At 39.7% G+C, this 27051-nt stretch overlaps 1 protein-coding gene across 1 annotated transcript in view; it reads left to right on the top strand.

Moving 5' to 3' along the window:
* The first annotated feature begins 6269 nt into the window (after positions 1–6269).
* GRK7 (G protein-coupled receptor kinase 7) overlaps positions 6270–27051 on the top strand; it is a 33182-nt gene continuing 12400 nt past the window's right edge. The window contains exons 1-2 of the mRNA XM_007054993.4: positions 6270–8638; positions 9088–9525. Of these exons, the coding sequence (XP_007055055.1) occupies positions 8036–8638; positions 9088–9525 (1041 nt within the window). The 5' untranslated portion in view covers positions 6270–8035. The remainder of the gene's footprint in view (positions 8639–9087; positions 9526–27051) is intronic.

Here is a 27051-nt window from a genome sequence, read left to right as displayed (position 1 = left end):
ATTCAGGTCAAAAGTATCTTTAATTTTGGGTACCCAAATGGAGACACCAGTGACCTGATTTTTCAGAGTATTGTGCTCCCATAACCATCAGTTGTGGCTGTGACTGTTCAGCACTTCTACAAATCAATCCTCATGTGCTTACGTTGGATACTCAGAAAATGAAGAACACAATATTAACAATCACCTGTGAAAAGTTTTTGGTTTAAGCAACTTGACTAGCCTCACATAGCAATTCTGTGGCAGAGGCAGAAATAGGGATCCAATTCGAGAAGGCAACATTCAAATACCTAAAGCATGAAACCATCCTTTCTCTCCCTGAAATCTTCTGCCTGATTCATTATACACCATCCAACTTCCGCAACAAATTAAGGGCGGTTCCTACACATAAACAGCCTCCTTCTCAACAAATCCTTGATTCACCTTCAGAGCAGTCCATCCTCTCTACTGAATCAGGCAGGGGTCTTGTGGAAAAATTAGTATGTGATCATGTAATTGAAGACTCATAATGCATATGCAGACTGCTGAATTAAGACAACTTTAACGCTGGTATTTCATACATTTTCACTGCTTGACTTTGCAACCTTAATAAAGTTTTCAGTGTAATTTTAGTGTCTGGAATTTCCTAGGTTTTTAAAAAAGCAACCTGAAAAAACAGAAATGCCATCATGTGACATTATATTGACACACACATTTCATCAACAGGGTTGGAACCTTTAGATCCACCACACAGATTCTGCCAAGTAAACTACCAGTATAAACAGTATCAGTAGTAGAATGTCATCCTGTGCACCAGCACTAGGGAGGGATGGGCACTTTATCAGTGGCTTTCATATGTATTTACTGACAGTAGAGGGATGGTGAGACTCTGCAATCTTGGGTTCCATACCACTCCCTGGAAGAGTGCGATGTAGTGGGCACAAATTCTTCTGCACATTCTCCTCCCTCCCCTGCCCAGCATGATCCCATCTATTCCATCCCCTCCAACCTATTCTTGTCCCATACCCTTGTTTTCTCCACCCCTGGCTCCTCATCCCAGTCCCATTCTCATCTGGCTAATCCCAGTCTTTACTTCTCTGGTTCACTATCCCAGTCTCTTTGCTCAGTAAGTCCTAGTCTCCCTTCCTCATGCCTAGTTTGTCTCCTTGCACAATTCCACTCCCCCTGCAGCTCCTTTTCCCTAGTTTTCTTGCCATGCAGTCTGTTCTCCTTCTCCTGGCTCCTCATCTGATGTTTCTGTCGCCCAAACTCTAGCCTCCCATTTACCCCTCCACCCACCTGCATTCCCCATCCTCACTGCCTCCTACTCCTAATCTCCCTGGGCTCATCTGATTTTCCTGCCCGTTATCCCCTGAATCCTTTGGGCTGAAATTTTCCAAAAATAAATTCAGCCTGTGGCAGACACCTGGCATTGAAAATTTCAGCCCAACTGGTTGAAGTTTGGCAACTGAAAACAAGGTAGGATGTGGCAGGCAACCTTAAGAACAGTCAATGCTGTCAGCCCTGCATATGGTAATATACTGAGCAGCCATTCAGTTGTTCTTCTAGAATGCCACTTTTCATATATATGCAACTGTAAAATGTTACCTGAATAAATTAAATGTCTAAAGGGCATTTCATAATTTTGAGGTGTATTGTCTTTCCATTTTGTGGAATCTATTGCAAATTCACTTTTTGTCTGTTCTGGATAGACTATAAATGTAGGTCAATGCTAAATCCAGGCATTCTGACACTAGACAGAAGGTTCATAATTCTTATACAGAAAAAGTTGTCATTCAATTAATATGACATATATTTAAGTGTTTAAAGATTCTGTGGAGAATATAGTAGATATGAAAAAGGCATTACAATTTTCGCTTTCAGCTGCATAAGTGAACTTACTCAAAATGCTCAAGATTTTTCTATATAATTTATAGAAGATATTTATGAATATTTAAACACATTGAGTTATACTGTTGATAATTCAGGAAGAAGAGAGAGAATTGTCCTTAGTTTCTGTAGAGCTAGAGTTTCCTCCACAAACAAACAGTTGTGTTACATGTGGGTAGTGTCTATCTCTCTCTCTCTCTCTCTCTCTCTATGTGTGTATATGTGTATATATGTATATGTATAGTATTTCAAACCCATTTTAATTCTGAAACATTCTTTGTGGCAAAATTAGTTATGAGGAAACACCTTTCAAAGTTGCTCATGCATACTATTACTTGTGTGCTTATTTTTCCAAATCCTTTGAACTGCTTTTATGGCATATAAACTTCAACATTTGAGTTGAGGGGCAGGGAAGTCTGTGTTCATAAATACACACATTCAATCTCATCTTTTTTTTTTTTTTACTTTGAACTTACTAGTTTGAGTCCAATAATAAAATTAAGTCTATGTATCATTCAAATTAACATCAAAATTTAAATTGACTTGGAGGCTGTCATCAGTTCTACACAAAACACCTGTGCCTATGTGGAGCTACACTGATTTCCCATGTCCAAAATTAAAGCCTACTTGCCAGAATGAAATATGCTGATGCCGCCGAGCTGTGCCTGCTCCTGCTCAGTCTCCAAATAAAAATTTTATTAAAGCTAATGTTAAAATTATATAATACACAGGTTGAGAAAAGAGCGTGTATACATCTGGGTATAGTGCTTAGATTATCCACAGATACAAAGTTTGTTTTTAAAGTCATAAGATACATATAGTGAATAATCAGCAGTAACCCAAATTTAGGCGAGTAAATTTAAGAATACAGTTTAGATATTAGCATTCAAGTATTCGGGTACATCACTCATGAAAAGTTATACAGAGAGTTAGTTGTGGAAAGCACATATATCAGTGAGTGAAGATTGTCCCTCAGTAATTGAGAATTTAGGGTAGGTTGTTCATTTAGATAATACAATCCATGAGGAAAGTATTTCAGTTACTTTCCCCACTGCGCTTCTCATCAACACTCCAGCTCATCCCTCCTGGTATTGCCGATGTCCGGTGTTGTGTTCTATGTAGCTGTCCCTTGATCATCTGATGGCGTCCGACACCATGAGTTGCTGCATCAGCCAAATGTAGCGTTGAACGATTCCGCATTCTCCCAACACTCGCTCGTTACTGCAGTCCCAGTGCCCAAGGCTCTGACGATCAGCCCATGTGTCTGAACTTGGTAATCCTTAGGTCTCACGGTTTCGGCCAGAGGGGCGTATTTCTCCACCTTTCGAACTTGGGCATCATGGAAGGCTGGCATCCTGTTCTCGGAGGGCACTGTGACATCCACCATGACGATCTTCTTCCGGTCCTCACTGGTGATGACGATGTCCAGTTGCAATTGGCTGTCGGTTCCATGGATGGCAGAGTTACTCCCCCACACCTGCCAAATGAATCAGTGCCATTCCCTACCTCAAACACAAATAAAATCAATTAATGCTACCCTTCAACATACACACAAAATAAATAAATCAGTGTTGCGTTCTGCAATGAATAAATTAATGCTGGACCACTTTTCTTCTCCTCCTACCAAAAAAATATTCTTATTAATACTGGGCATAGACACCCCAGATGCCTTACCAGTAGTAGAATCCAGACCAACCTCACCAGCAGTGACGGCAGTAGTGCAGCTGTGTCTCTGCAGTTTTAGGAAGACTGCACTGGTTACACTTGGTACACATTTAGAAGGTTATCTTCACAACGAGGGTTAGAAACATTTTTTGAGAAAGTTTAAATTCTGCAGAAGTTGATTTCACTTGCTTAAGAAAGATTCCTTCTCCCCAGTGGCAAGTGGAGCACTGTAAAAATATGGGTGTTTCCTTGATCTGCTTCTGCCTTGGGACAGAAACATCCTGCCATTAGGCTCTGGCTCAGGTATCTGGTGCAGAAATGGCAATATTTGCATTGGTAATTTAGAAATGGATTACTGAAACCTGTTATAGGGTCAACATATCCTGGGATTCTGCTTCTATCATTTAAACAAGTTGTGCTAAGAGTAATTTCACAGCATTTGTCTTTAAGGGATAGCGTGGCTCAGAAGGAGTTGATAGTGTGGCCAATTTCAGTGTATCTTGGGCACTCTCCATTCTTTCAGAATGTTTTTTAGGTTTATTTGCAAGCTACGGGGCCCTGATGTTAGAAGACATACTCTGCGTGGTCAGCTTTGGGCTGCAAAAACATTTGTATCCCCGCCAGGCAGGTGACAACCCATGATGGAGTTTCCTTTTTATTATGTGAACCAGATCAATGATTTAGGTCCATTTGTGCCTGATTTTCAAAACTGCACATGTGCAAATGTGTGCCTAATTTGTACTTTCAAAACACCATGATTCCATATATAAATTGCATGGCAAAATACCCAGTTTCCATATGATGTTGTGGTAATTGCATACCACATTAGGCATGCAACTTCATGCGTGCAGTTCTGAAAAACATGCCCTTAATATTTATATTACTGCCAATTAAACCCGTCACATACACACTGAAGGCAAATTAGCAGAACATCAACCTTTAGTAACAGGAATCACTAAAGGGTCTTCATAGTCCATTCCCTTCTCTCCCCAACCTAGGTGTAAGGTAATAGATATGAATAAGGTCTTTTCCAAAGTTAAGGAGATAATGGCTCCATCTTCCTTAAAACTAGCTATATTTCTTCATAACATCTCTATGAGATTTTCTGATCAAAAAAGTTTAGATATTTTTATTAGGAGATATACTTTTTGGTCTTAATAGACACACTCTAATTTCCTTCTTCGTTTTATCCATCTTTCATTTTGAACCATGTCTTTTTGTTGTTCATTGTTTACAAGATTAAGGAAGTCAGCCTGCTTTCCTACATTAACCGCCATGTTCACATTTATTCCTGTCTTTTGTGAAACTTCATTTGCTTATGTTTACATACATTATTGCCATTAGGGTCAAGTGGATCCTCGTCCAGACAGGTATCAGTGCCTTCTTATTTGTAGTGAGAAGTCCTTGATGCAGCAAATATGCCTCTTTTGGATGTTCATTTAATAGAGGAAATCCTTAAGATGGCTAATTGATCTTGCATTTCTGCTTTTTATGTACTTCTATGACTTAAGCCATTTCCGTAATCATTAAAGCAGCTTTTAAGTTGTCACTGGATGCAGAACTTCCATATCTTGACTTAAAATAGTGTGTTTGCTTTACACACAGTCAAACTTGTTAGGCAAAATAGGGGATTTATTGGTTCTGTTTTGAAATTAAAAGACAGGAAAGATACTGTATACAAACCCAAATATATGCCTTTATATATAATTATTAGTAGTACATATTATTATATGTCTAGCTCCTGTCATATGGGAGATGGATGATTTTTATGCTTAATATTCTAGATGGAGTATTTTCCAGTCACTTTATGTTCTAGAGTTCTAGGTTTATGTATTCAGTAAGTTTGTACTTTTATTAGAAGGCTGGAGTAGTTTCCACATTATACACTTTTATGGGGTGGGCACATAATGATAACTAGGGGCCACTGGACTATGATGGAGGAATTATAATGTACTGCTTGTGGGGGTTTTTTGTTGTTGTTGTTGCTTTTCTGAGCAATTAAAGGAAGAGGGGAAACACGGGATATAAAACTTCTAAGAAACTTCTGATTTTCCTGCAAATTTGAGAAAAATCAAACTTGCTTTCGGCAAGATTCTGGAAGAATCCTTAAGTGGCATCACATCCCATTAACCATTCTGAAACATTCTTCCAAACAGTCCTTATTTCAGAAGACAATATCAGACAAACACCTGTAATTTCAAGGTTTAAACCTGTTTTTAACAATATGAATAAAAACAAGATTTTTAGGAGAAAGCTTCTTTTGGCTTAGGAGGATGTTTGTTATTCTTTTGAACTCCTCCTGGACTATTTTTCATTGTTCAACTACTTTATAAATTACATTGGTAGCAAATGAGAATGAACTTTATCTTTACAGTTGATTTATAAATAACAAGTGAGCATTTAAGCAGTTTCCTTTAAGACAGTGGTTCCCAAACTAGGGGCGCCGCTTGTTCAGGAAAAGCCCCTAGTGGGCCAGGCCGGTTTGTTTACCTGCCGCATCCGCAGGTTCGGCCGATCGCAGCTCCCAGTGGCCGCGGTTCGCCACTCCAGGCCAATGGGGGCTGTGGGAAGCGGCAACCAGAATGTCCCTCAGCCTGTGCCACTTCCTGCAGCTCCCATTGGCCGAGCGGTGAACCATGGCCACTGGGAGCTGCAATCAGCTGAACCTGCGGACGCGGCAGGTAAATAAACCGGCCCGGCCCGCCAAGGGCTTTCCCTGAACAAGCGACGCCCCTACTTTGGGAACCACTGCTTTAAGAGATGTAAGATACAGGAAGCAATTTGCTCTCTATTGCCTATCAGCGAAGTGCTGGTAAGATTAATTTGCATTTACATTTTTTTAAAATCATGTTGTATCATTAAACAACATAGTATATAAAACATCTGAGAATGGCAAACCAACTCACAATAAGAAAATACAATGCCTTTAGAGATGATAGTTACAAAAATTTCTTCTATTGGCAATTTTTGTCCATTTTCATTAAAATTGCTGTTTTCAGATAAGTAAGTAGTATGTATAGAACAATGGAGGCAATAAGGACTACCGACATCTCTCTTTCGTTGAAGAGGAATTGTTTTACTGTTGCTAGAAACTTAGTTTTTAGTACTTTAATCTTTACCTTAAATAACAATGCATAATAGCTAATAAAATAGTGATCAAAATGATCAAAGTATGTACAGGCAATAACATTTTTTTATATTCCATTGTTTATAAATAGTCATTGGGAAACAGAATATTTTTTCACAAATATATTCCCAATCAGCTAAGTTCATAATATATTTCCAGTCTCCTTGAATTACCAAGAGCTAAAGTAAGTAGACACTCTTGGAATCTGTTTTCAGGACTCTCTTGTCTTAAGTGACATTTTCAGGATTCAGAAAGTTTGGACGGTAGTTTGCAATGTATGGTAGGGGATGGTTTGTTTGTTTGTTTGGGGGGCTGGGGCGAAGAAGATATTTTTAGGAGTGTAATGGAGAATCACTTGTCTCTTAAACAAGTTCAGATTGTTTCCACTTCGCTATATGTGAAGGAGACCAGGATTCTGTGGTGTTCTGGTTGTACACACGGATCATTATTTTTAGAACAGCAGCAGTTTTTAGCCTGTTCTTCATCTAATCCAATTTCTGTTCCTTTAGAGGGAGCAGCGTATGACAGCAGTGAAGTTTGTGCACCGTATATGTGCAGCTCACAAGCTTTGGCATTTCTTTTGCTGTGAGTTGAAGGATGTGATAGTGCTCAGCGATCAGAACTGAATGATTATTAAACAACCCCAAACATCCCCTGCACTTTTTCTGCTGTTCCTCTCTTCTGACTTATGTTTCAGAGATGGCTTTGACTTTTGAATGGCTTTTACAACTTGTAACAGCTTTTGTTTTATTTTATATATGTTTTAATGTAATTTCCAGTACCCCAAAGCTCAGGATGCAATGGGAAGAAGTCAAGGAGATTTTGTGTACCCCACCCCCCAGTTCAGGGTGCCATGAGCAGTGGATGTGTGTGGGATTTTGACCCTACCCCAAAAGGCAAAGTGCCATGGAGTGTGTGTAGCAGGCACACTTGCAGAGCATAAGGAGTCAGTAAACAGTGGGTGGGTGTAGAATTCTGGCACACTCCAGGGGCCCTGGACACTGGGTGTGGGTGGGAATCCTGGCACATTTAAGGGGCAGGAAAGGGTCTGTGCTGAGGGTCACCAGCCAAGCTGTGTCTATTCAGTGACGGCAGTGGGAAGGTTTTCCTGGGATGTCATCCCGCTGGCTATAGATAGCAACTCCAAAGCTCCTTAAAGAGAAACCTCTTACCAGTCACTTTCCACAAATGGTACATACACCTAAAGGTACTTAGCGAAAATCCTTGAGAGGTATTTAATGCTAAAGTAGCTAGTCTCCTCAGTGTCTCTCTGAAGGCCACACGAACACACACTGGCAGGGAGAGGTGCAGGACAGCCCCAGGACCAGTGAGTGACTTTGCCCCAACCAGGCTTTGCCAACCCAAGAGCTCGCCAAGATGTGTGACATGGGGGGCCTGGACAACCTGATTGCCAACACAGCATACCTGCAGGCCAGGAAGAGCACAGATGGGGACACCAAGGAGATGCAGAGGAGGCGCAAGAGCCTCTCACTGCCCAAGCCTGAGCATTGCACAGAGGTCAGGCAGGCCCTCCCGGCTGAGTATGAGAGCATCTGCGAGCAGCAGCCCATTGGCAAAAGGTTCTTCAGGGATTTCTTAGAAACCATGCCTGAATACCTGGTGGCCAAGGACTTCCTGGATGAGGTGTCCAACTGGGAGCTGGCGGAGGACAATGCCAAGAGTGGCATCATGCAGAGCTTGGTCACCAATTTCCTGAAGTCTGGCTCCAAGGGCTTCCTAGCCTTCATGAGCTCAGACCTGGCCAGCAAGTGCCAGGCAGCCACCGAGAAGGACTATGAGAGTATCATGCAGCTGGCCAAGGAGGAGACCAGGGCCTTCCTCCGGGACAAACCCTTCCAGGACTTCCAGAGAACCCCCTTCTATGACAAGTTCCTGCAGTGGAAAGTCTTTGAGAGGCAGCCAGTGAATGAGAAGTACTTCTACGAGTTTCGAGTGCTGGGCAAAGGTGGCTTCGGAGAGGTAAGGCGACTGCCATCCATCCCTTCCCTGGTCTTGTGGGTGGGTATGGGCAATGCAAAGAGGAGCCTATAATAGACTAGGCAGATGTCAAAGACCTTGATAAACTAACTTCCTCCTTGGGCAAACCAGTGTGATGTAACTCCTTCTCCTCTTTATTGCCCCAAAGCATCCACATGCTGGTCAGTAAAGGGAACTTCTGAAAACTCCATCAGGTCCTCAAGAGTTTTGGATAAGGATAAGACAGGCTCCCCTCCGTGCAGAATAGACCAACTCCCTACTCCCATTATATCCCCATCCAGTGCTCTGTCAGGCTGATCACTAGCAGTGCCCTCTGAAAGGATGGCAAGGTACATCTTGCTTCCTTAGACCCCATCCACCTCTGCTCTTAATTCACCTCCAGTCTGTATTTGTAAAGCCCCTTCCTTTCTCTTTCCATCTTGATCCTCTAGGTTTGTGCCATCCAGGTGAAAAATACCGGCAAGATGTATGCCTGCAAGAAACTGGATAAGAAGAGGCTGAAGAAGAAAGGTGGGGAGAAGATGGCTCTTCTGGAGAAGGAGATCCTGGAGAAAGTTAACAGCCCTTTCATAGTCACCCTGGCATATGCCTATGAGAGCAAGAACCACCTGTGTCTTGTTATGAGCCTCATGAATGGAGGGGATCTTAAATACCACATCTACAACGTGGGAGAGAGGGGCTTGGAAATGAACAGGATCATCTTTTATTCGGCTCAGATCACCTGCGGGATTCTGCATCTCCACTCCATCAGAATCCTGTACAGGGACATGAAGCCAGAAAATGTTCTCCTGGATGATAATGGCAACTGCAGATTGTCTGATTTGGGCTTGGCAGTGCAAGTCAAAGAGGGGAAAACCATCACCCAGAGGGTGAGTGCGTGTTCATGGTGCAGGGAAGGGGGAAGGGAAGCCATTCTATTTCTAATGCATTATGAGACCAAACCTTAATTCCTCAGGATTTGTTCTTCACTAAAGATCTTATGTGATCATTTCATTCTAAGTGACAGGTGGTAAGAGGATTTGGTTAATTAACTCTTTGTTGCTATGTGCAGTTAACACAACTTGTCTCCGAACAGAAATAAAAGAACCAAACTGGTCTGTTTTTTTTTTTGTTGTTGTTGTTTTTTTAATTGGGATATGCACTTAACTCAAACTAGCTATTTGAGAGGCACTATACTTTTCCTGGGCTATCTTGCCTCATCAAGGGTCTAACCAGGAGTGAATCATAAGTATAATCAGAGACAATCAAAGGTGTGATTCCTCCCCCAATCACCAACCATTATTTCAGAGGAATGGCATTTATCCCATTTCTTGTTGGTTTGTTTGGGGATTTTTGTTTGTTTATTCAATAGTATTATTGATGGTTCGTTGTGCTAACTGTGCATGGTGTTGCTCAATAAGTGAACTGTGTCAAACACACAAGTTCCTGCCCCATAGAGTTTGCAGTCTAAAGATCTGTGAAAGCTAGGTGAGAGTTTAAATAAAAGTGTGTATATCTGTAAGAGAAGGGTAATGGTTGGCTATTTTTTGCTGCTTCAATTAGAATGTGCAGCACATTAAGCACTACCTGTGGTGATTACAAATTGATCCAGGTTTAAAGTGATAATGTCATGGTGGGTCACAAGAAAGGTGTACTGTGTAATGTAGCACATTTGTCTCCTGCTGGCCAGAACACATAGACATGTATAATGAGTGAATGAATGTTCCATGTATATTATATATTTGACAAAAGGGCAGTTATGAAGTTACTTCTAGAGATGCTACATCTGGAGCCTATAATTGTTTTGCATTATACTTACATGGTACTTGGGGGATTTAAAATTTCCACATCAAACTCTCAGTAGGTTGAAGGTTGATAGACAGCCTCAGTCAAGAGGAAAGGGTCCTTTATCATTCTTCCTCCCTCCAACCTTGAAATAAACACATTTTTAATGTTTTGCTGTGTACAGATAAGATGAAATTTTTATTTTGAAGACCAACTTTCTTTTTCCTGTAATTAATATTTCTAATTGTCCATTGTTGAGTTTTCAGCCCAAGAAAAAAAAACAAAAAACCTGTTTTGTAGAGGAAATCAAACATTATGTTAGAATCTAACATTGTGTTAGTTGTGTTAGAATGTTAAATATGTATCGTGAAGGTATTATTTCAGTGACAGTTAAGACAGATTTTATTTTTAAATGGGAATGTTGCTGACTATCAGTTCTTCTGAAGAGTAGGCACTTAACATTAGTTTTTGTTGTTAGCATTGTTTTCCTGACTGGTATGTATGTGGTTTTTTGGTTTTTGGGGTTTTTTTCCCCATAAGATAATGTTATTAAATTGTGCTATAGAGCAATGATAGGTCTAGTCATGTTCTGGCTATCACAGCAGCAAAAACATGCAAAACCCTGGCTCCCAATGGTCAGGAGTTCTTGTTACAGCAACTGTAGAGTAGAGAGGGACTATTTATATTATATAATATATGCTTGTTTTGCTTTCAGTCTCTCTAAAATCTATGTTTAAAGAGATTGTTGTGTGGAAATGTAGCTTATATTTATCTATGTAGTTTTTATTATAGGTGACTGACAGCAACTCCACTAGTTGAGGTTGTCTAAAACTTTCCATTTTTGCATGTTATATGTGAGTGTATATTTGTGATGGTCTAATTTGATCCATAAACTGTATTTTACTGTGAAAACAAAACATGCATGTGAGCTTTATTTTAGTCGTCACATTGCATTTGATAGTGGCCAGAAAAATCTGTTTGTCCCTGGATTAAAACATACTGGATTATTTAAGAAAAAGTTGAGGAAAGTCATTTGAAATGATAGGTTATAACTAGGGCTGTCGATTAATCGCAGTTAACTCATGCGATTAACTAAAAAAAATTAATCGCAATTTAAAAAATTAATCGCAGTTTCAATCACACAGTTAAACAATAGAATACCAATTGAAATTTATTAAATATTTTGGATGTTCTTCTACATTTTCATATATATTGTATTCTGTGTTGTAATTGAAATCAAAGTGTATATTATTTTTTATTACAAATATTTGCACTGTAAAAATGATCAAAGAAATAGTATTTTTCAATTCACCTCATACAAATACTGTAGTGCAATCTCTTCTTTTTGAAAGTGCAACTTACAAATGTAGATTTTTTTGTTATATAGCTGTATTCAAAAACAAAACAATGTAAAACTTCAGAGCCTACAAGTCCACTCGGTCTTACTTCTTTTGTTCAGCCAATCGCTCAGACAAACAAGTTTGTTTACATTTACAAGAGATAATGCCCTCTTCTTATTTACAATGTCACCTGAAAGTGAGAGCAGGCATTTGCATGGTACTGTTGTAGCCGGCATTGCAAGGTATTTACGGGCCAGATATGCTAAACATTCATATGCCCCTTCATGCTTCAGCCACCATTCCAGAGGACATGCTTCCATGCTGATGATGCTCATTAAAAAAATAATGCATTCATTAAATTTGTGACTGAACTCCTTGGGGAAAAATTCTATGTCTCCTGCTCTGTTTTACCCGCATTCTGCCATATATATTATGCTATAGCAGTCTTGGATGATGACCCAGCACATGTGGGTTCATTTTAAGAACACTTTCACTGCAGATTTGACAAAATGCAAAGAAGGTACCAATGTGAGATTTCTAAAGATAGCTACAGCACTCAACCCAAGATTTAAGAATTTGAAGTGCCTTCTAAAATCTGAGAGGGATGAGGTGTGGAACATGCTTTCAGAAGTCTTAAACGAGCAACACTCCGATGCGGAAACTATAAAACCCGAACCACCAAAAAAGAAAATCAACCTTCTGCTGGTAGCATCTGACTCAGATAATGAAAATGACCATGCATCAATCCGCACTGCTTTGGATTGTCATCGAGTAGAACCTGTCATCAGCATGGACACATGCCCCTGGAATGGTGGTTGAAGGGGACATATGAATCTTTAGTACATCTGGCATGTAAATATAATGTGATGCTGGCTACAACAGTGCCATAAGAATGCCTGTTTTCACTTTCAGGTGACATTGTGAACAAGAAGTGGGCAACATTATCTTCTGCAAATATAAACAAATTTGTTTGTCTGACCGATTGGCTGAACAAGAAGTAGGACTGAGTGGACTTGCAGGCTCTAAAATTTTACATTGTTTTATTTTTGAGGACAGGTTTTTTTGTACATAATTCTACATTTGTAAGTTCAACTTCCATGATAAAGAGATTGCACTACTGTACTTGTATTAAGTGAATTGAAAAATACTACTTCTTTTGTTTTTTTACAGTGCAAATACTTGTAATCAAAAATAAATATAAAGTGAGCACTGTACACTTTGTATTCTGTGTTGTAATTGAAATCAATGTATTTAAAAATGTAAAAAAATCCAAAAATATTTAAATAAATGGTATTCTATTATTGTTTAACAGTGCGATTAATCACGTGATTAATCATGATTAATTTTTTTAATCGCTTGACAGCCCTAGTTATAATATTAAGGATCTGGTATTAAACCAGGCAATGAGACCCTCCACCACTTGTAAGCACACTTAGCTATCCTCTTCTAAACTACTTTTGGATGGCTCCTAGTGTGCTTAACTTTTGTAAGTCCTAACTTTGAAATTCTTTTAATTGTGGTTTTATATCAGGCATTTAATGTTTTCGTTATTTTAAACTTATTATTGTTAGTGGGCAGGAAGAGAGAGAGAATTTAGATGTCTCTATCTCATTATTATTATTATTTTTCATACTTGTACTGTGATACATCTAGAGACCAGGGTACCATTGGGCTAGCAGAATTACTTTTCCCTATGGTCATTAATAATGTGTGGTTTTTTTATAAGTGAAATTATCAGTTTATTAGAATTATTTTTTTACAAAAAGGATTTCACCAGTAGGATATTGACCATTGCTCAAGTGTTTTCATTTGAGTAAACCACAATGGAATGGAATTCCTGGCATGCTGGTGAATAATTGGTTTGTTGTGAGAAGTGAAACCAATGGCTGAGTGCTTATAATCCTCAGTTTCACCACAGACACTACTAGTTTGTCATGCAGGAAGTTAATGGAGTTGTCAATATCCAGGAACTCTAAAGGTGATAAAAGTCTCCTTCCTTTGGAAAAAACTGAAGTGACACCCATGACTAAAATAGGATTAGTTTTTTTAAACAATTACCATTTATGATGTTAAAATCATTTGTAAAGAGCTTTGAGATCTACTGATGAAAAGTGCTGCATAAGAGCTGCAGACTTGAATCTTACCACTGGCAGCTCAAACCCTTTCTTTTCCCTAAGTGGCGTGATATAACATAACATAAAGCACTTTAAATTTAAAATTATTTGTATTATGATTGCAGTAAAACACTATATTAGGTGAACTGTTCATAAAGAGCCAAGTCTTACTTATAGCTCCACCACCTGAAAGTAGCTCTGCTCCTTAGGGCCCAAATTTCATTACAATAACAACTATGTTGTAGGTATGTAAAATACAGTTCTATCTTGTGATGTAACAGAGTCTAACCATGTTTTAATCACATTCACAAACCATGCTACACAGCCTTAGACAGAGGCTTGGTAACATTGACACTATAATGTGGAACCATGCTTTAATCAGGTTGTGAGACATCTTTGTTGTAAACTTTCCCTTATACAGTTGTTGTCTTTATCTGTTCAGATAAATCTGTTATTTAGCTGTAGTCTAATATTGTCTGTGCAGAAAAATAAGAGATCATATTTGTGATGCATGAGGTGAAAATATAAAAACCATCTTATTGCAGCCATTGTTACCACCCTTAAAGGTGACATTAAAGAAAAAAAACCTTGAGTAGAGAAAGTTGGAAGATTTTTTTTTGTTCATTTTTTCTGTGTTCCATCTTAAAAATATCAGTAATACCAAGTGTTGCTTTTCTTTGTTTTTGCTGGAGCACTCCTCAGAGAATTAGGGCTTGTCTACATTACCTGCTGCATCAACAGGCAGCAATTGATCCAGCGGGGGTCAATTTATCGTGTCTAGTCTAGACGCGATAAATCGACTGCCGAGCACTCTCCCATCAACTCCGGTACTCAGCTGGAGCAAGAGGCGCAGGTGGAGTCGACTGGGGAGCATCAGCTGTCGACTTACCACAGCCAAAACGCTACGGTAAGTAGATCTAAGTACGTTGACTTCAGCTACGTTATTCACATATCTATACCTATCTAATATCTATGAGGCAAACGGGGAAAAGTTATTCACATAGCTGAAGTTGCGTAACTTAGATCAATCCCCCCGCCCACTGTAGACCAGGCATTAGAGTGGCAGCCTTTTTAGGGCCTGTAACAGAGCCGGCTGCTACCCAAACACCCCCTCATGGCCAGGTGTGCCTTGGCTGTGCCTCCTGGCCCTGTTTTCGACAAACTCCACCGCTTCTCTTTCAGTCACAGCCCTTCTTAGAGTGTGAGGTCTTTTTAATTAAATTAATAAAGTTCTCAGACACAAAAACAGTCTTCAACCCAGGCTTAAGTTGGGCACAGCCCCTCCTTCCACCTGAGGAACTGTCCCTTCCTCAGGGACCACTGCAGGATACCTCTCTCCCTGTAGCTTCACTCTGCAGTTCCCTCATTGCAAAAGTGCCATCTCTGCAGCTTCCTGCTATGTTTTACTTTGGGATCACCTAATTAAATGCATGTGTGTCTCATCCTGTAATCAGAGCTGGCTTAGCCCTAGGCTCTCCAGCTCATGGGCAAACCACCCTGTTACACCCTGAGACAGGGTGGTGATTTTTTTCACAAAGAACTTTCCTTCCAGCTGTTTGTCAGCTGAAGTTTAATATGTGCTACAAAAGCAAAAATAATTTAAAAAAAAGAAAGAACCCCCCCCAAATTTTAAACATCTGCCTAAAATACTTTCCTCTTGCTCAGATTTCTCTTCTTTGATATTTGTCATGTCATAATCTTGCTATTTCTCTAGTTATTCAGAGAGTCTTCTAAGGAAAAAACAGCAAAGAAGCAACCAGAATTTCTAATATAAATAAGTAAAACAAAACAAACTTTCAAGGATTCTTTATATCATAAAGAATCAAATAAATAAAGGAAGACACAAACCCAGTACTTTTTTTCTGTCCATGTTATCTTAAAAACTCATCAGCTACCTAGGTAACAAAATAATTTTACCTCAGTGCCTGAAAATTTCTAATAAGTATAAGAAATTCTATATCTCTAAGGAGAAAAGTCAGGTTTTATTTGAAATCCATTTCAAGATTTTAACAAGGATGCATTATTATTAATTATTATTATTAATAATAACATATTCTGGACGCTTGCAATCCTGGATTGTTACTGCTCAGTGGGAAATCAGTTTTGAGTTGGAAAATCCACAGTGGGGGACCATTATCATGCAAATGTGCAGGGCCATTAATCATCCCCTGTGACTCTTGGAAATGTGAAGGACATAGAGCTTGGATTTGCAGCAATGGGATTCCTGAACCGCAGCAGAGCAATAGATGGCATGCTTATCCCTATTTTGGCTCCAACTCACTTTGTCACAGAGTACATCATCAGAAAGGGTACTTTTCTATAGTTATACAAGCATAGGTGGATTGTCAGGGACATTTCATCACCAATATTAGGGTGGGCTGGTCAGAGGAATTGCATGATGCTCACATCTTTAAGAACCCTGGCACTGTTCATAAACCTGCAAGCATGGATTTTCTTTCCCAAACAGTTGATTACCATTGGCAATATGGAAATCCCAATAGTGATTCTGGGGGACCCAGCTTACCCCTTGTTCCCCTGGCTCATGAAGCCATACATTAGCCATTTTGACAGCACCAAGGAAAGGTTCAAATACCAATTGAGCAGGTGCAGAATGATAGTTAGTAGGTTGAAGCAATGCTGATAGTGTTTACTCGTTAGATTGGATCTCAGGGAGAAAAATGTCCCAATGGTTATAGTTGTCTGTTGTGTCCTGCATAATATCTATGAGGCAAAGGAGGAAAAGCTGCCTCCGGGGTGAAAGGTAGAGGTAGAGCAGCTGACTGCAGACTTTGAACAGCCAGACAGAAGGGTCATTACAAGAACTCAATGCGGAGCTGTACGGTTGAGGGAGGATTTGAAAGAGCACTTTAACAGTTTGCCACAGTAGCGTTCTCTGCTGCAGTGCTCTTTGGCCTGGAGTTTTGGGTGCTGCTAGGAACTGGGTAGTGCTTACTGTACATTTATAAATATGACTGTTTTCCTAAGCTTATCAGTTATGTAGTGCTTGCTGTTCATTTATAAATGACTTTTTGTTTTTCTGAACTGATGAGTTATGTGATGTTTGCTTCACATTTACAAGTACTGTGTAATTTGAGTACTACTATCCATTCTGCAGTATGTGTTGTGAACTAATAAAGATCATTTTCAAAAAATAGAAATGTATTGAGTGGCAAAAACAGTGCAGAAAACAACAGGCAATGCAAAGTCACTTCAAGAACTGTTATTCTCCAGCAAGCTGGAATAGCTGTATAAATCTTCCATTTTTATTCTCTTTGTTTTAACAACAATGGTGGGACCTTGGTATGCGTGATTGAGCTGACTCTGTGCATTATTAATCAAACAGTTACTTTTCTGATTATTCCTGTGATCAAGTGTCCTTATGAACAAACTATTTGGTTTCAGTTCCTTTTATTTACTGCCTTTTTCAGCACAGGTGTATTTCGCTAAATTTACAGCATAAGCAGGTTTGATTGCAAATATTAGCCTTAATTCTTCACTTTGTCAGTAAATGAAAAGAAGTCAATTTTAACACAACCCCATTTTTTCCCTAACAGGATTGCTCATTAAGTAAACCCTGTCATTAACGCTTACAATATTTTGCCTAAAGCTGTATCATTCATAATCAACTTCCCTTTTTATATATATATATATATATACCTTTATTTAATCATAACATTAAATGCCATCAAGTTCCCTATTTTTCACTACTGTATCTGGCACATTATATAATCGCTAATGTTTGATATAATTTTTTTTTAATTCATTCACTCAGTCACTGGGAAAAAGGGAAAGTCTTTCTAGCTGCACCAGTGATACACTTTTATGAAAGGCTGCAGCATTTCTGAGTTTCCTCAGTATATTGAGGAAATCTAGCCATTAGACCTTGAGTTTTCTTTTCTCAGAACTCTTCTCTCTTTTGTAAAATATCCTTAACATCTGGGGAATTCTTAAATAGTAATAACTCGTAACTTTGGAGCCTTATAATGTACACTATATATGTAGTGATAAAAGACTCCCCTAAACGTAACTTCGCAACCCATTTCAGAAGACATGGGACCTATCAATTTTTTATTGCCACTTGTTTTGGAAGTTCTGCATAACTCCCTCACAGTTTCATGAGTCATGAATACTATATTCATCCCAAACTCAAGGCAATAAAAACTTCATAGCATCTCATATATAAATAGACTCCCACTCACACATCAACAGGAGTAGCCCATATTACATTAGGTTTTTTGCATGAAAGTAGTGGCATTCTACTTAAGAAAGCACTTCCATTGTAAGTTCCTGTTTTAGGCACTTGCAACTCTTCAGTGAAATTACCCTGTAATTGTTCATGTACTTTTTCCAACCCAAAGGTGATTTTGTTTATATGTATGGAAAGGTTTGTTGAATCTGATTTGGTCACTTTTGTATGATCAATGAATTAAGTAATCCTTCATGCCAGGATATATAAGGAGTTACATTACCCACATATCCTTAGTTTCCTCCATTTCCTCTGGCTCTCCTTGCTAGCTTGTCATTCATATTTTCTTGCCCCAGTTAAAGACCGTTGTAAATAATTAAAATAGCTAATATTAGTTTTAACGGTTAGATCATTTAGATAACTTTAGTCCTGTGAAGGAAATACTCTGGTTTTTCTGAGATTCTTGGTGGTTCCTGGATTCAGATCCTTATGAGTAGGATGGCAGACTCCATAAAAATGACCAGGTTTGAAGAACGCCCATTTTAGAAATAAAGAAGTAAAGAAAGATTTAAAATTGCATATAGTACATAAGCACTGTATTAATTTTCCTTATTGAAACAAGCATGCACTGAAGCTGGTCTTCAGGATATACATATGCCTATTGCGTAGGCATTCTTTCATCTAGAAATATATACACATGAGCTTACTCAGATTGAATATATGGTGTGTAAAGCAGGGTTGTGTTATATTTATTTTAAAATTACTGCCCTTTCATTTCTAGTGTGCTCTTTATCTCATATAATAGGAATGGGCAACAAGGAGGAACTGACAGGTTTTCTTTATGCTCTTGTGAAGGGACATGCCCTCACTCTGGCTTGGAGGAGAGGGAGACTAACAAACCCTTCTGGGCCTGTTCAGTCCTAATGAGGCACACCTGCAAGGCTAGATCAGCCTGGAGTGGGAAGAACTTAAAAAGGGAAACCTGTCACAGGAAGGGTTGGTGAACAGGAAGAAGGCTGTTCCACCTCAGATTGCTGACAACAGAGACAGGTCAGCTGAGAAGGAGATAGTCACAGGCCGGATCTTTCCTGAAGCTGCACTGACTGGCAGCAAAGCAGTATGCCCCAAGTGGAGGGGCAGAAGGTAGACCCCACTAAGAGGCAATAAACTGATAGACCAAGCTCATAGAGCTGAATCCTGAAAGCCTGCCTCAGAGAGAGACCACCTTTGCCTTTATTTGTTTTCAACCAGATTTTTGTCTGGGATTCAAAAAAAGAACTAGATAAGTTCATGGAGGCTAGTCCACCAATGGCTATTAGTCAAGATGGTCAGGGATGCAATCCCATGCTCTGGTGTCTCTAGCCTCTGATTGCCAGAAGCTGGGATGACAGGGGATGGATCACTCGATGATTGCCTGTTGTGTTCATTTCTTCTGAAGCACTTGGCATTGGCCACTGTTGGAAGACAGGATACTGGACTAGATGGACCATTGGTCTGACCTAGTATGACTGTTCTTGTGCTCCCTTTCTTGTGTGTTTGACTCATAGAACCCCTCATGTGTTATGAAATATGGGGGGAAAGAGTGTGAATGATGGACAGTAATCCCCGGGCGGGGGGAGCCCCTGGCACCCATAGCCCTTCATAATTATAAAGCAGTCAAGATCTTAATGAAGACACCTCTAAATCAACATATTTGCAGGCTAAATATTAGTCCTTTTCTACACAGTGAATTTGCCCCAATTACAGCTATCACTTGCTAGCTACCAGTGTAGCTGCACTGCCTCAAATCTCTAGGCCAGTGGTTCCCAGACTTGTTCTGCCGCTTGTGCAGGGAAAGCCCCTGGAGGGCCAGGCCGGTTTGTTTACCTGCCGCGTCCACAGGTTTGGCCGATCGCGGCTCCCAGTGGCCGCAGTTCGCTGCTCCAGGCCAATGGGAGCTGCTGGAAGTAGCGGCCAGTATGTCCCTTGGCCCACGCCGCTTCCAGCAGCTCCCATTGGCCTGGAGCAGCGAACCGCGGCCACTGGGAGCCACAATCGGCCGAACCTGAGGACGCGGCAGGTAAACAAACCGGCCCGGCCAGCCAAGGGCTTTCCCTGTACAAGTGGTGGAACAAGTTTGAGAACCACTGTTGTAGGCTTTATCTCTACTGGGAAAAATGTATTGTGTTAGATAATAGGTTAGTCTTTTAACAAAGACTGTATTAAACATAATTTTGTTCTACATGTGGACAAGGACAGTCATGATTTAAAACATGCTTCATTGGAAACAACATAGTTTTATAACGATGCTCACTCAATAATACCATAACACCTTGTTAAATTGAAAGATCTCTGACTATATTCCTGTATAATGTCTCTTTAAACAAAATCTAACTGTTGTAATGATTGTTTTGTTTCTGATATTTACATATGGCAAAGATTTATAAGCTTGTTAAAACTTATTAAATAAATTTTTAAAAACCCATAACTGTTTATAATTATCTCTAGCATAGACTTTTGCATATAAGGCAAACTCCATCTTCTTGACAGAACACTATGGGGGCATCTTCACAAAGCAATCCTTACATATCTTTCCTTCCCTCGTCTTCCTCCTGTGGGTTTTACTACTGGAGTGGATGAGCTGGGCTAGAGTTTCCACAGCAGTTATAACTCGGTCATGTTGCACATATCTACTTCTTATATTGTTGCATATGGAGCCCAGTCTTGCTGATCTTATTTATATGTGTAGTAATGCTGAATTCATTGGTGTAAGAAAGGTGAGCAGGATTTTGCTTGTGGTGTTAACTTCAGTGCCTTAAGATATGTAGTATGCCCAATGTTAGGGGGCCAAATCATGCTCCACTGAAGTCAGTGGAATTTTGCCATTGATTTCAGTAGGAGCAGGCTTGGGCCATATTGAGTGTGGTTGTTGTGGTAAGTCAAGTATTTTACAAGTAAATAGTTAACATTAATGTAGCTTTTAGTGCAGGTAAGAGTGTGTGCACAATCTGGGACATCCCACCTTTACCCTACAATGGGCTCAAGGCATAACCTGGTTGATTTAGGCACCCCACCCTTTCCCATCCTGGGCTTGGGGCATAAGGCACCCACCCTTACCCGTCCTGGGCTCAGGACGAAACCTGGTCAATTTAAGTACCCACTCTTACCTGTCCTAGGCTCAGGGAATAGCCTTCTGCGGGTTCTGCAGTAGGACGCAGCAGCCATAGTAGGACAGCAGCAGCCATGAGCTAAGAAGCAGGGAGTCACGTTCCATCTAAACTGCACCAAGACAATATAATATTACGTTGTTAAGAAACATTTCTTCCCTAATAGCACCAACAGTGACTGAACAAACAGACAAATCATAAGATGTGTAAAGAAAATTTTTCAAGATAACACACTGTACCTGTGCTTTCTCTCAGAAAGGATCCCTACCTACTTGGCAGAATGATCACCTTAGAGCAACAAGAGAGAAAGGAAATGAAGAAAGGGGACCAGGATGGTTGGGGTTAAGTGCGGCGCCCACCCTCCTGGCTAAATGGGTAATGGGACAAGGCCCACGTTCATGGGGAGGGATGGTTCTTCGAAGAAAGCAGGATCAGGCCCAGACAAGCAGGGACAATACAGTCTGCAAGCAACAACATATGCAAGCCAGAGAGAGAGAGAGAGGTTAAATGCTACACTGATAACTGTGAGCAATAAAGTTATGCAAACACTTGAAGGGATTCTATTGACATTATAATAATCATAAAAGCAAAGCCCCTTAAGATGTGTATATAGGCTTCTTAACAGTTTTCCTGTGCTGTGTTTTATATATTTGAAGGACATCATAATATTTGAATAGGAAAAACATGTTTTGGTTAAAATCATATTCAAAATGTCCCTTTGCCCTCCTGTATGTTTGTTTTTTGTAAGATTAGGTTTCTTAGGAAAACAAAAGAAAAGCTATTTAGATGTTCCTGAAACTTGCAGTTTCATTTCAAGATAACTAAGAACTTGTGGGTAGTGGGTCACAATTCTGAAATGAAAAATAACTCAGCCAGTTCTGATACTGCTGATCTTTATTCATTAGTACATACCAATCCTGTTGATTAAGATTCTGTAGAAGTTACTCTTCCTTTGTGCTTTTAAAGTGACAGCTCAGCATTTGTTCAGAATTAGCAACAAAGTGATTATTTTATATATTACTACTATTTAATACTTTCAAAACCAGCACTGATTTCATCATAACTCTCTGATACATTGAGTTTACTGTTTTTCACTAGTGGGATTTTGCTTTCTTTTTTTTTTTTAAATGGATCCTGCTAGATGGTATAAAGCAGTAGTTCTCAACCTGTTGTTCGCGGACCCCTGGGGGTCTACAACCTATGTCTAAGGGGTCTGCGAAAGGTTGTCGTTACCATGGAACAGTAGTTTTCAACCTGTGATCCATGGACCCCTGGGGGTCTGCTGACTAAATCTGAGATTTCCAAAGGGGTCCGCACATCCATTTGAAATTTGTTTGGGTTCCACAAATGAAAAAAGGTTGAGAACCACTGTTATAAAGCATCTGTTAGTGATCCTATAATAGTGTAATACTTTGTCTCTTTATCCATGAATCTCACAGCACTTTACCAGGTCTTGATCCTTAGAGGTGTCAACATCATGCTGAGCAGAATGGGGGAAGCAAAGGTGACACTGTCCCGCCTTTCTGCCTCCCTCAATTCTGGGCCTGGCTGAAAGGCTCTTTCACTGGCCCAAGATCACCAGCATCCAGAATGCTTTAGCCACCTACTTTCTAATTTCTGACCCACATCCTACAGAGTGGAGGAGAGCAGGTGATCACCAGGAGGATTTTTTAATGTCATGGGGGCCCCTTTAGGCCAGCTTTAAGTCCCCCTTGCATCACTGGAGTAGCACAAAGGGACTTTGTTTGGCATTAAAGGCTCGATCCTGCACAGCCCAACCTAACAGTCACTCATAATTACTAAACAGTAAAAAGAGAGATAATATTCCTTACCTAGAGCATAGGGCTGTTATGAGGATTAATTAATGAACATTTTTGAAGCTCTTGGAAGATGAAAAACACCATATAAATACTATTATTAATTTTAGTCTCTTTGTCATTTGAAGCACATTAGTTATTATGGAAACCATGAGGCATAAGTATATTGGAATGATGTCTTCAAGTACCATATAGCAGTTTATATAATGGTTTGAAATCTTCGTATAATTATTTTTGAAATATAGGAACCTATCTGACAGTTTTTTTGTGATCAATATGGTATGAATGCACAGCACACATTTTGTGTGTATTTACTGAATCTTGTCAGAAACATGCATGTGTCAGGGAAAGGGTTATATGGCCTAAAATACTTGGCCAGTCATATTTTTCTTTGAAATGTTGATTTGGCTGCCTTTGGCTGAATGAGGTTTACATGATACTTTTGTGAGCAATCCATAAGATGTGGTACTGTAGATGTAGGCTACTCACAAAATCCAAGCACCCTTGATCACTTTGTGAACAGTCCCTTTCTTTTCAGAGTAAGGTTCCACTCAGTGCGATTAAGGGTATCAAAATCTGGCCCAAAATGACTGAAAAAAAAAGTCCTTTTCCTCCCCGCTCCCAAACACATTAATAATATGTTGTCAAAATGGAAAACGAGGCACAGACTCTACAGCCCCAGGAGCAGGTGAAGTCTGGGCTTGTACCCATGTATGTGTTCGCTGAATTTGTCTCTTTATTTAGAGTGACTTTAACCTAATTGTATCTCTAACGTGAGTCCTGATGCTAAGAGATGCCAATAAGATGCAAGCACCCTCAAATCCCACAGATTTTTGTGGCAGTTAAGGGTGCTGAGCACTATAGAAGATTTGGCTCATCATCACCTGCTAATATTTCCTGCTAAGCTACTGAGAGAAGTAAACAGAGAGACTTCATAAACAGAGAAGGAAAACACCTGCACAGAACGTAATATCTGTTTGATGACTTCTGCTGAGTAAGTCGCCCACACATAGTGCTATTAAAAGATCTGATACTATTTTTGCATTCATTTCCAGAGGATCTCCTAAAGTATATGTAGAGTAGTCTGAAATTATTCTCTTACACTAATAATACTTATATGGTATTCTACAACCATTAAGTAATTAATTCTCAAAACACCCCTCTTTAGTGAGGAAGTAATATTATCCCTATGTTATGGATGGAGAAACTGAGGCAGAGAAGGTAAAGGACTTGCCCAAAGTTCCAAAGGAAGGCAATGCCAGAGCTTGGATAAAAACTGCTATTGGAAGCAGCTACTGCTATTTTAGTAAACTAGCTTGAGCTGAGCTAGCACAAGTCTGTCTCCCCACTCTGGGAATCACACCTCTCTACTGCAGTGTAGACAAACTGTAGGAAGTCCTTGTATTTGCTAAGCAGTAATTGCAGCTGTGCTAAATTCTTCTGGGTTCTGTAAGTCTTTTTATAGGATACAAACAAGAAATGTTTTCATTTGTTACAGAAACCTAATTTTATCTTGGCTTTAAAAATAATCACCCCATTTATTTAAGCGATCAAGTGGATTATTGCTGTAATGTGATTATTTGCCAAGATAACAGGATAATGGGAAATTGTAGTTCTGTATCACCACTTTCAGTTTTTCTCCATTCCTCCTCACAGTTGCTCTGGGAAAAAATAAAAGATTCAAATTACCATTATTAAATGAATGGCAAAGAAAGATCAGTTATTCTCTTCCTCGGTCTGGGGCCCAGGAACTCATAGACAGAAAAAATATCTTGAAATTTAGAGCTATCAACAGCTTCCTGTGGTCTAATGCTACATTCCTCCAACGTCTGGTAAGGTCACTGCTGAAGGAGCAGAGGAACAGCTGGGAAAGAGAACAAAGCAGTCAGTGGCACCCCTTGGAGGAAAGAAGAACTGAGCCCCAGGAAAGAGCTGATAGAGCTAAACTCAGCTTGGTTTTTTCCCCCGTTCAACAGTTCTTGTGCCATGGCAAACAAAAGATAGATGTTCTGATCTGCTTTGCTGTTTGGTTTATGATGTCGACTGAATTTATTTTGTAAAGATCTATGGGGAAAGGTAGAGAGAGAAAAATCCCATTTCTTCACCTCTGTTTGCCAGTTCCTGTGCTGATGGAAACTGCAGAGTTATATTGTGTTTCTTCCCGTACCCTATTTGCTAGGAGCCCAGATGACACAGTGTTTTACCCAGGGCATTACTAGTACTTTACTTTTTTCAGGACAGTATGGTCAGTGTATAAGCATTCAAATTTTAAGCCCAGTCCTTCTGAAAGCCCTCACAATGTGCTAAGCTCCTTTGGTTCCGGTGTGACTTGAGTGCATGTGGTGATTCCCAGAGTTAAGTCTTGTGTTATAAGAACACATTAAAAATAAGGTGACTTTTTAAAAATACACAAAATAAAATTTCAAAAAGGAGTTTTCTCTCTTCAGCGTGCTCCTTACGTCAATTCAACTATGTCTTGTCAATCCATTCTCAAAATAGCTATTGCCCTTAATAGAAATTCCTTGTGTGGCTGGTGGCTGGATTGGCCCTTTTGGTATCAATTCTAAAGCCACATTTTACCCTTGTATTTATGTATGGGGTGCCCATCAATCTGATTCATATATCTGACAGCAGAATTTGGTCATCGACTTCGATTTTATATTTCTGGCTGTTCCTCTTTAAATTAAAAAAAGAAGACAGAAATTGCTTTAAAAGTCCCACTTAAAACAAGAACATTAAAATTCAGTTTAATGCAAGCGTTTGAACAAAGTAGAAAAAATAAAGCATCTTACTCACCCTCTACAATTCAAATAAAAGGTTTCCATGACAGAGATGAGTGGAAGCCCAGAATGTTGGCATTGGACTCTAGCTGCATGCCAGAAGAACTATAGGCAGAGAAAGGGGCACATGGACTGCCTGGATTTTGCCTCTTCCAAAAAATTGTGGAGACACCACATGCTGTGGGTCCTCCATTATTTTTTTCTGAAAGTGCCTAATGGGACATGCCTAGCTAATGCATATATTTGTGCATATAAGAGTAAAGACTGTGCAAATTCCAGCTTTCCTCCAATCCAATCCTATCCCAACAAATATAGCTAAATCTTCACTTGAAAGATGTTTGCTCTGCCAGTTCAGGCCACTGAATTGTTCTGGGCAGTGTGTTTCCTGACAACACCCTGCATCTTCTTATTTCAGCACCTCCCATCCTGTTTTCCTTATTTACTGCTCAGTTGTTTACATAGCTGAGTGCTTGTGGTTTTATAGTCCTTTCTCTTCAATAAAAACTTTTTGCCCAGACCTTTAGCTATATAGGAGAAGACAGAAAAATCTAAATTCCATTTGTCCCTCTGCTTGCCAGTTCCTGTGCTGACTGAAACTGTAGAGAGATTTACTCTGTTTCTTCCTCCCCTGGTTTCTTTGGCATATGGGTCAATATCTACATATCAAACAATAGGATTGCCATTTGTAACATATATATATATTTTCCACTAGAGAATGGTCAAATCTGAATCCCTTTGAATTTAAAGGGGTGGGAAGCTGGATTTGAACTCTGACATTTTAACTCATTCCTTTATTTTGGACTCTGGGCCAGGTCTAGAACTAGAACCGGAGTTCTTTTCAATTTGCATTCAAATTCTGCTGAAATTTTGTGAGAAGCGGCTCTCACAAGGTTTTGGACACAATGATGGAAACCTCATAAGAATAGCAGATCTTGCAAGACTTCCCTCACTTTGAGCTGAATTTTCATAATAGCTCACAGAATTACAGTTCTATTACATTAGAACCTCAGACTCTACCCCTGATTCAGCCTTTAATCCCGATCCTGATCCCTCACCTAAACCTAATCTGACCCCAGCCATCACCTTGCTGAACCATTGCTAATTTCCACTGAAACAATGGTGCACCTGTCAGGGGGTAGCTGTGTTAGTCTGCATCCACAAAAACAACAAGGAGTCTGGTGGCACCTTAAAGACTAACAGATTCATTTGAGCATAAACTTTTGTGGGTAAAACTGCCACTTCTTCAGA

The sequence above is a fragment of the Chelonia mydas genome, chromosome 9 (genome assembly GCF_015237465.2).
Source record: "Chelonia mydas isolate rCheMyd1 chromosome 9, rCheMyd1.pri.v2, whole genome shotgun sequence".
In the NCBI taxonomy this organism is placed as follows: Eukaryota; Metazoa; Chordata; order Testudines; family Cheloniidae; genus Chelonia; species Chelonia mydas.
Note: the sequence above shows the minus strand (reverse complement) of the source record. Positions and strands in the feature narration are given on the sequence as shown.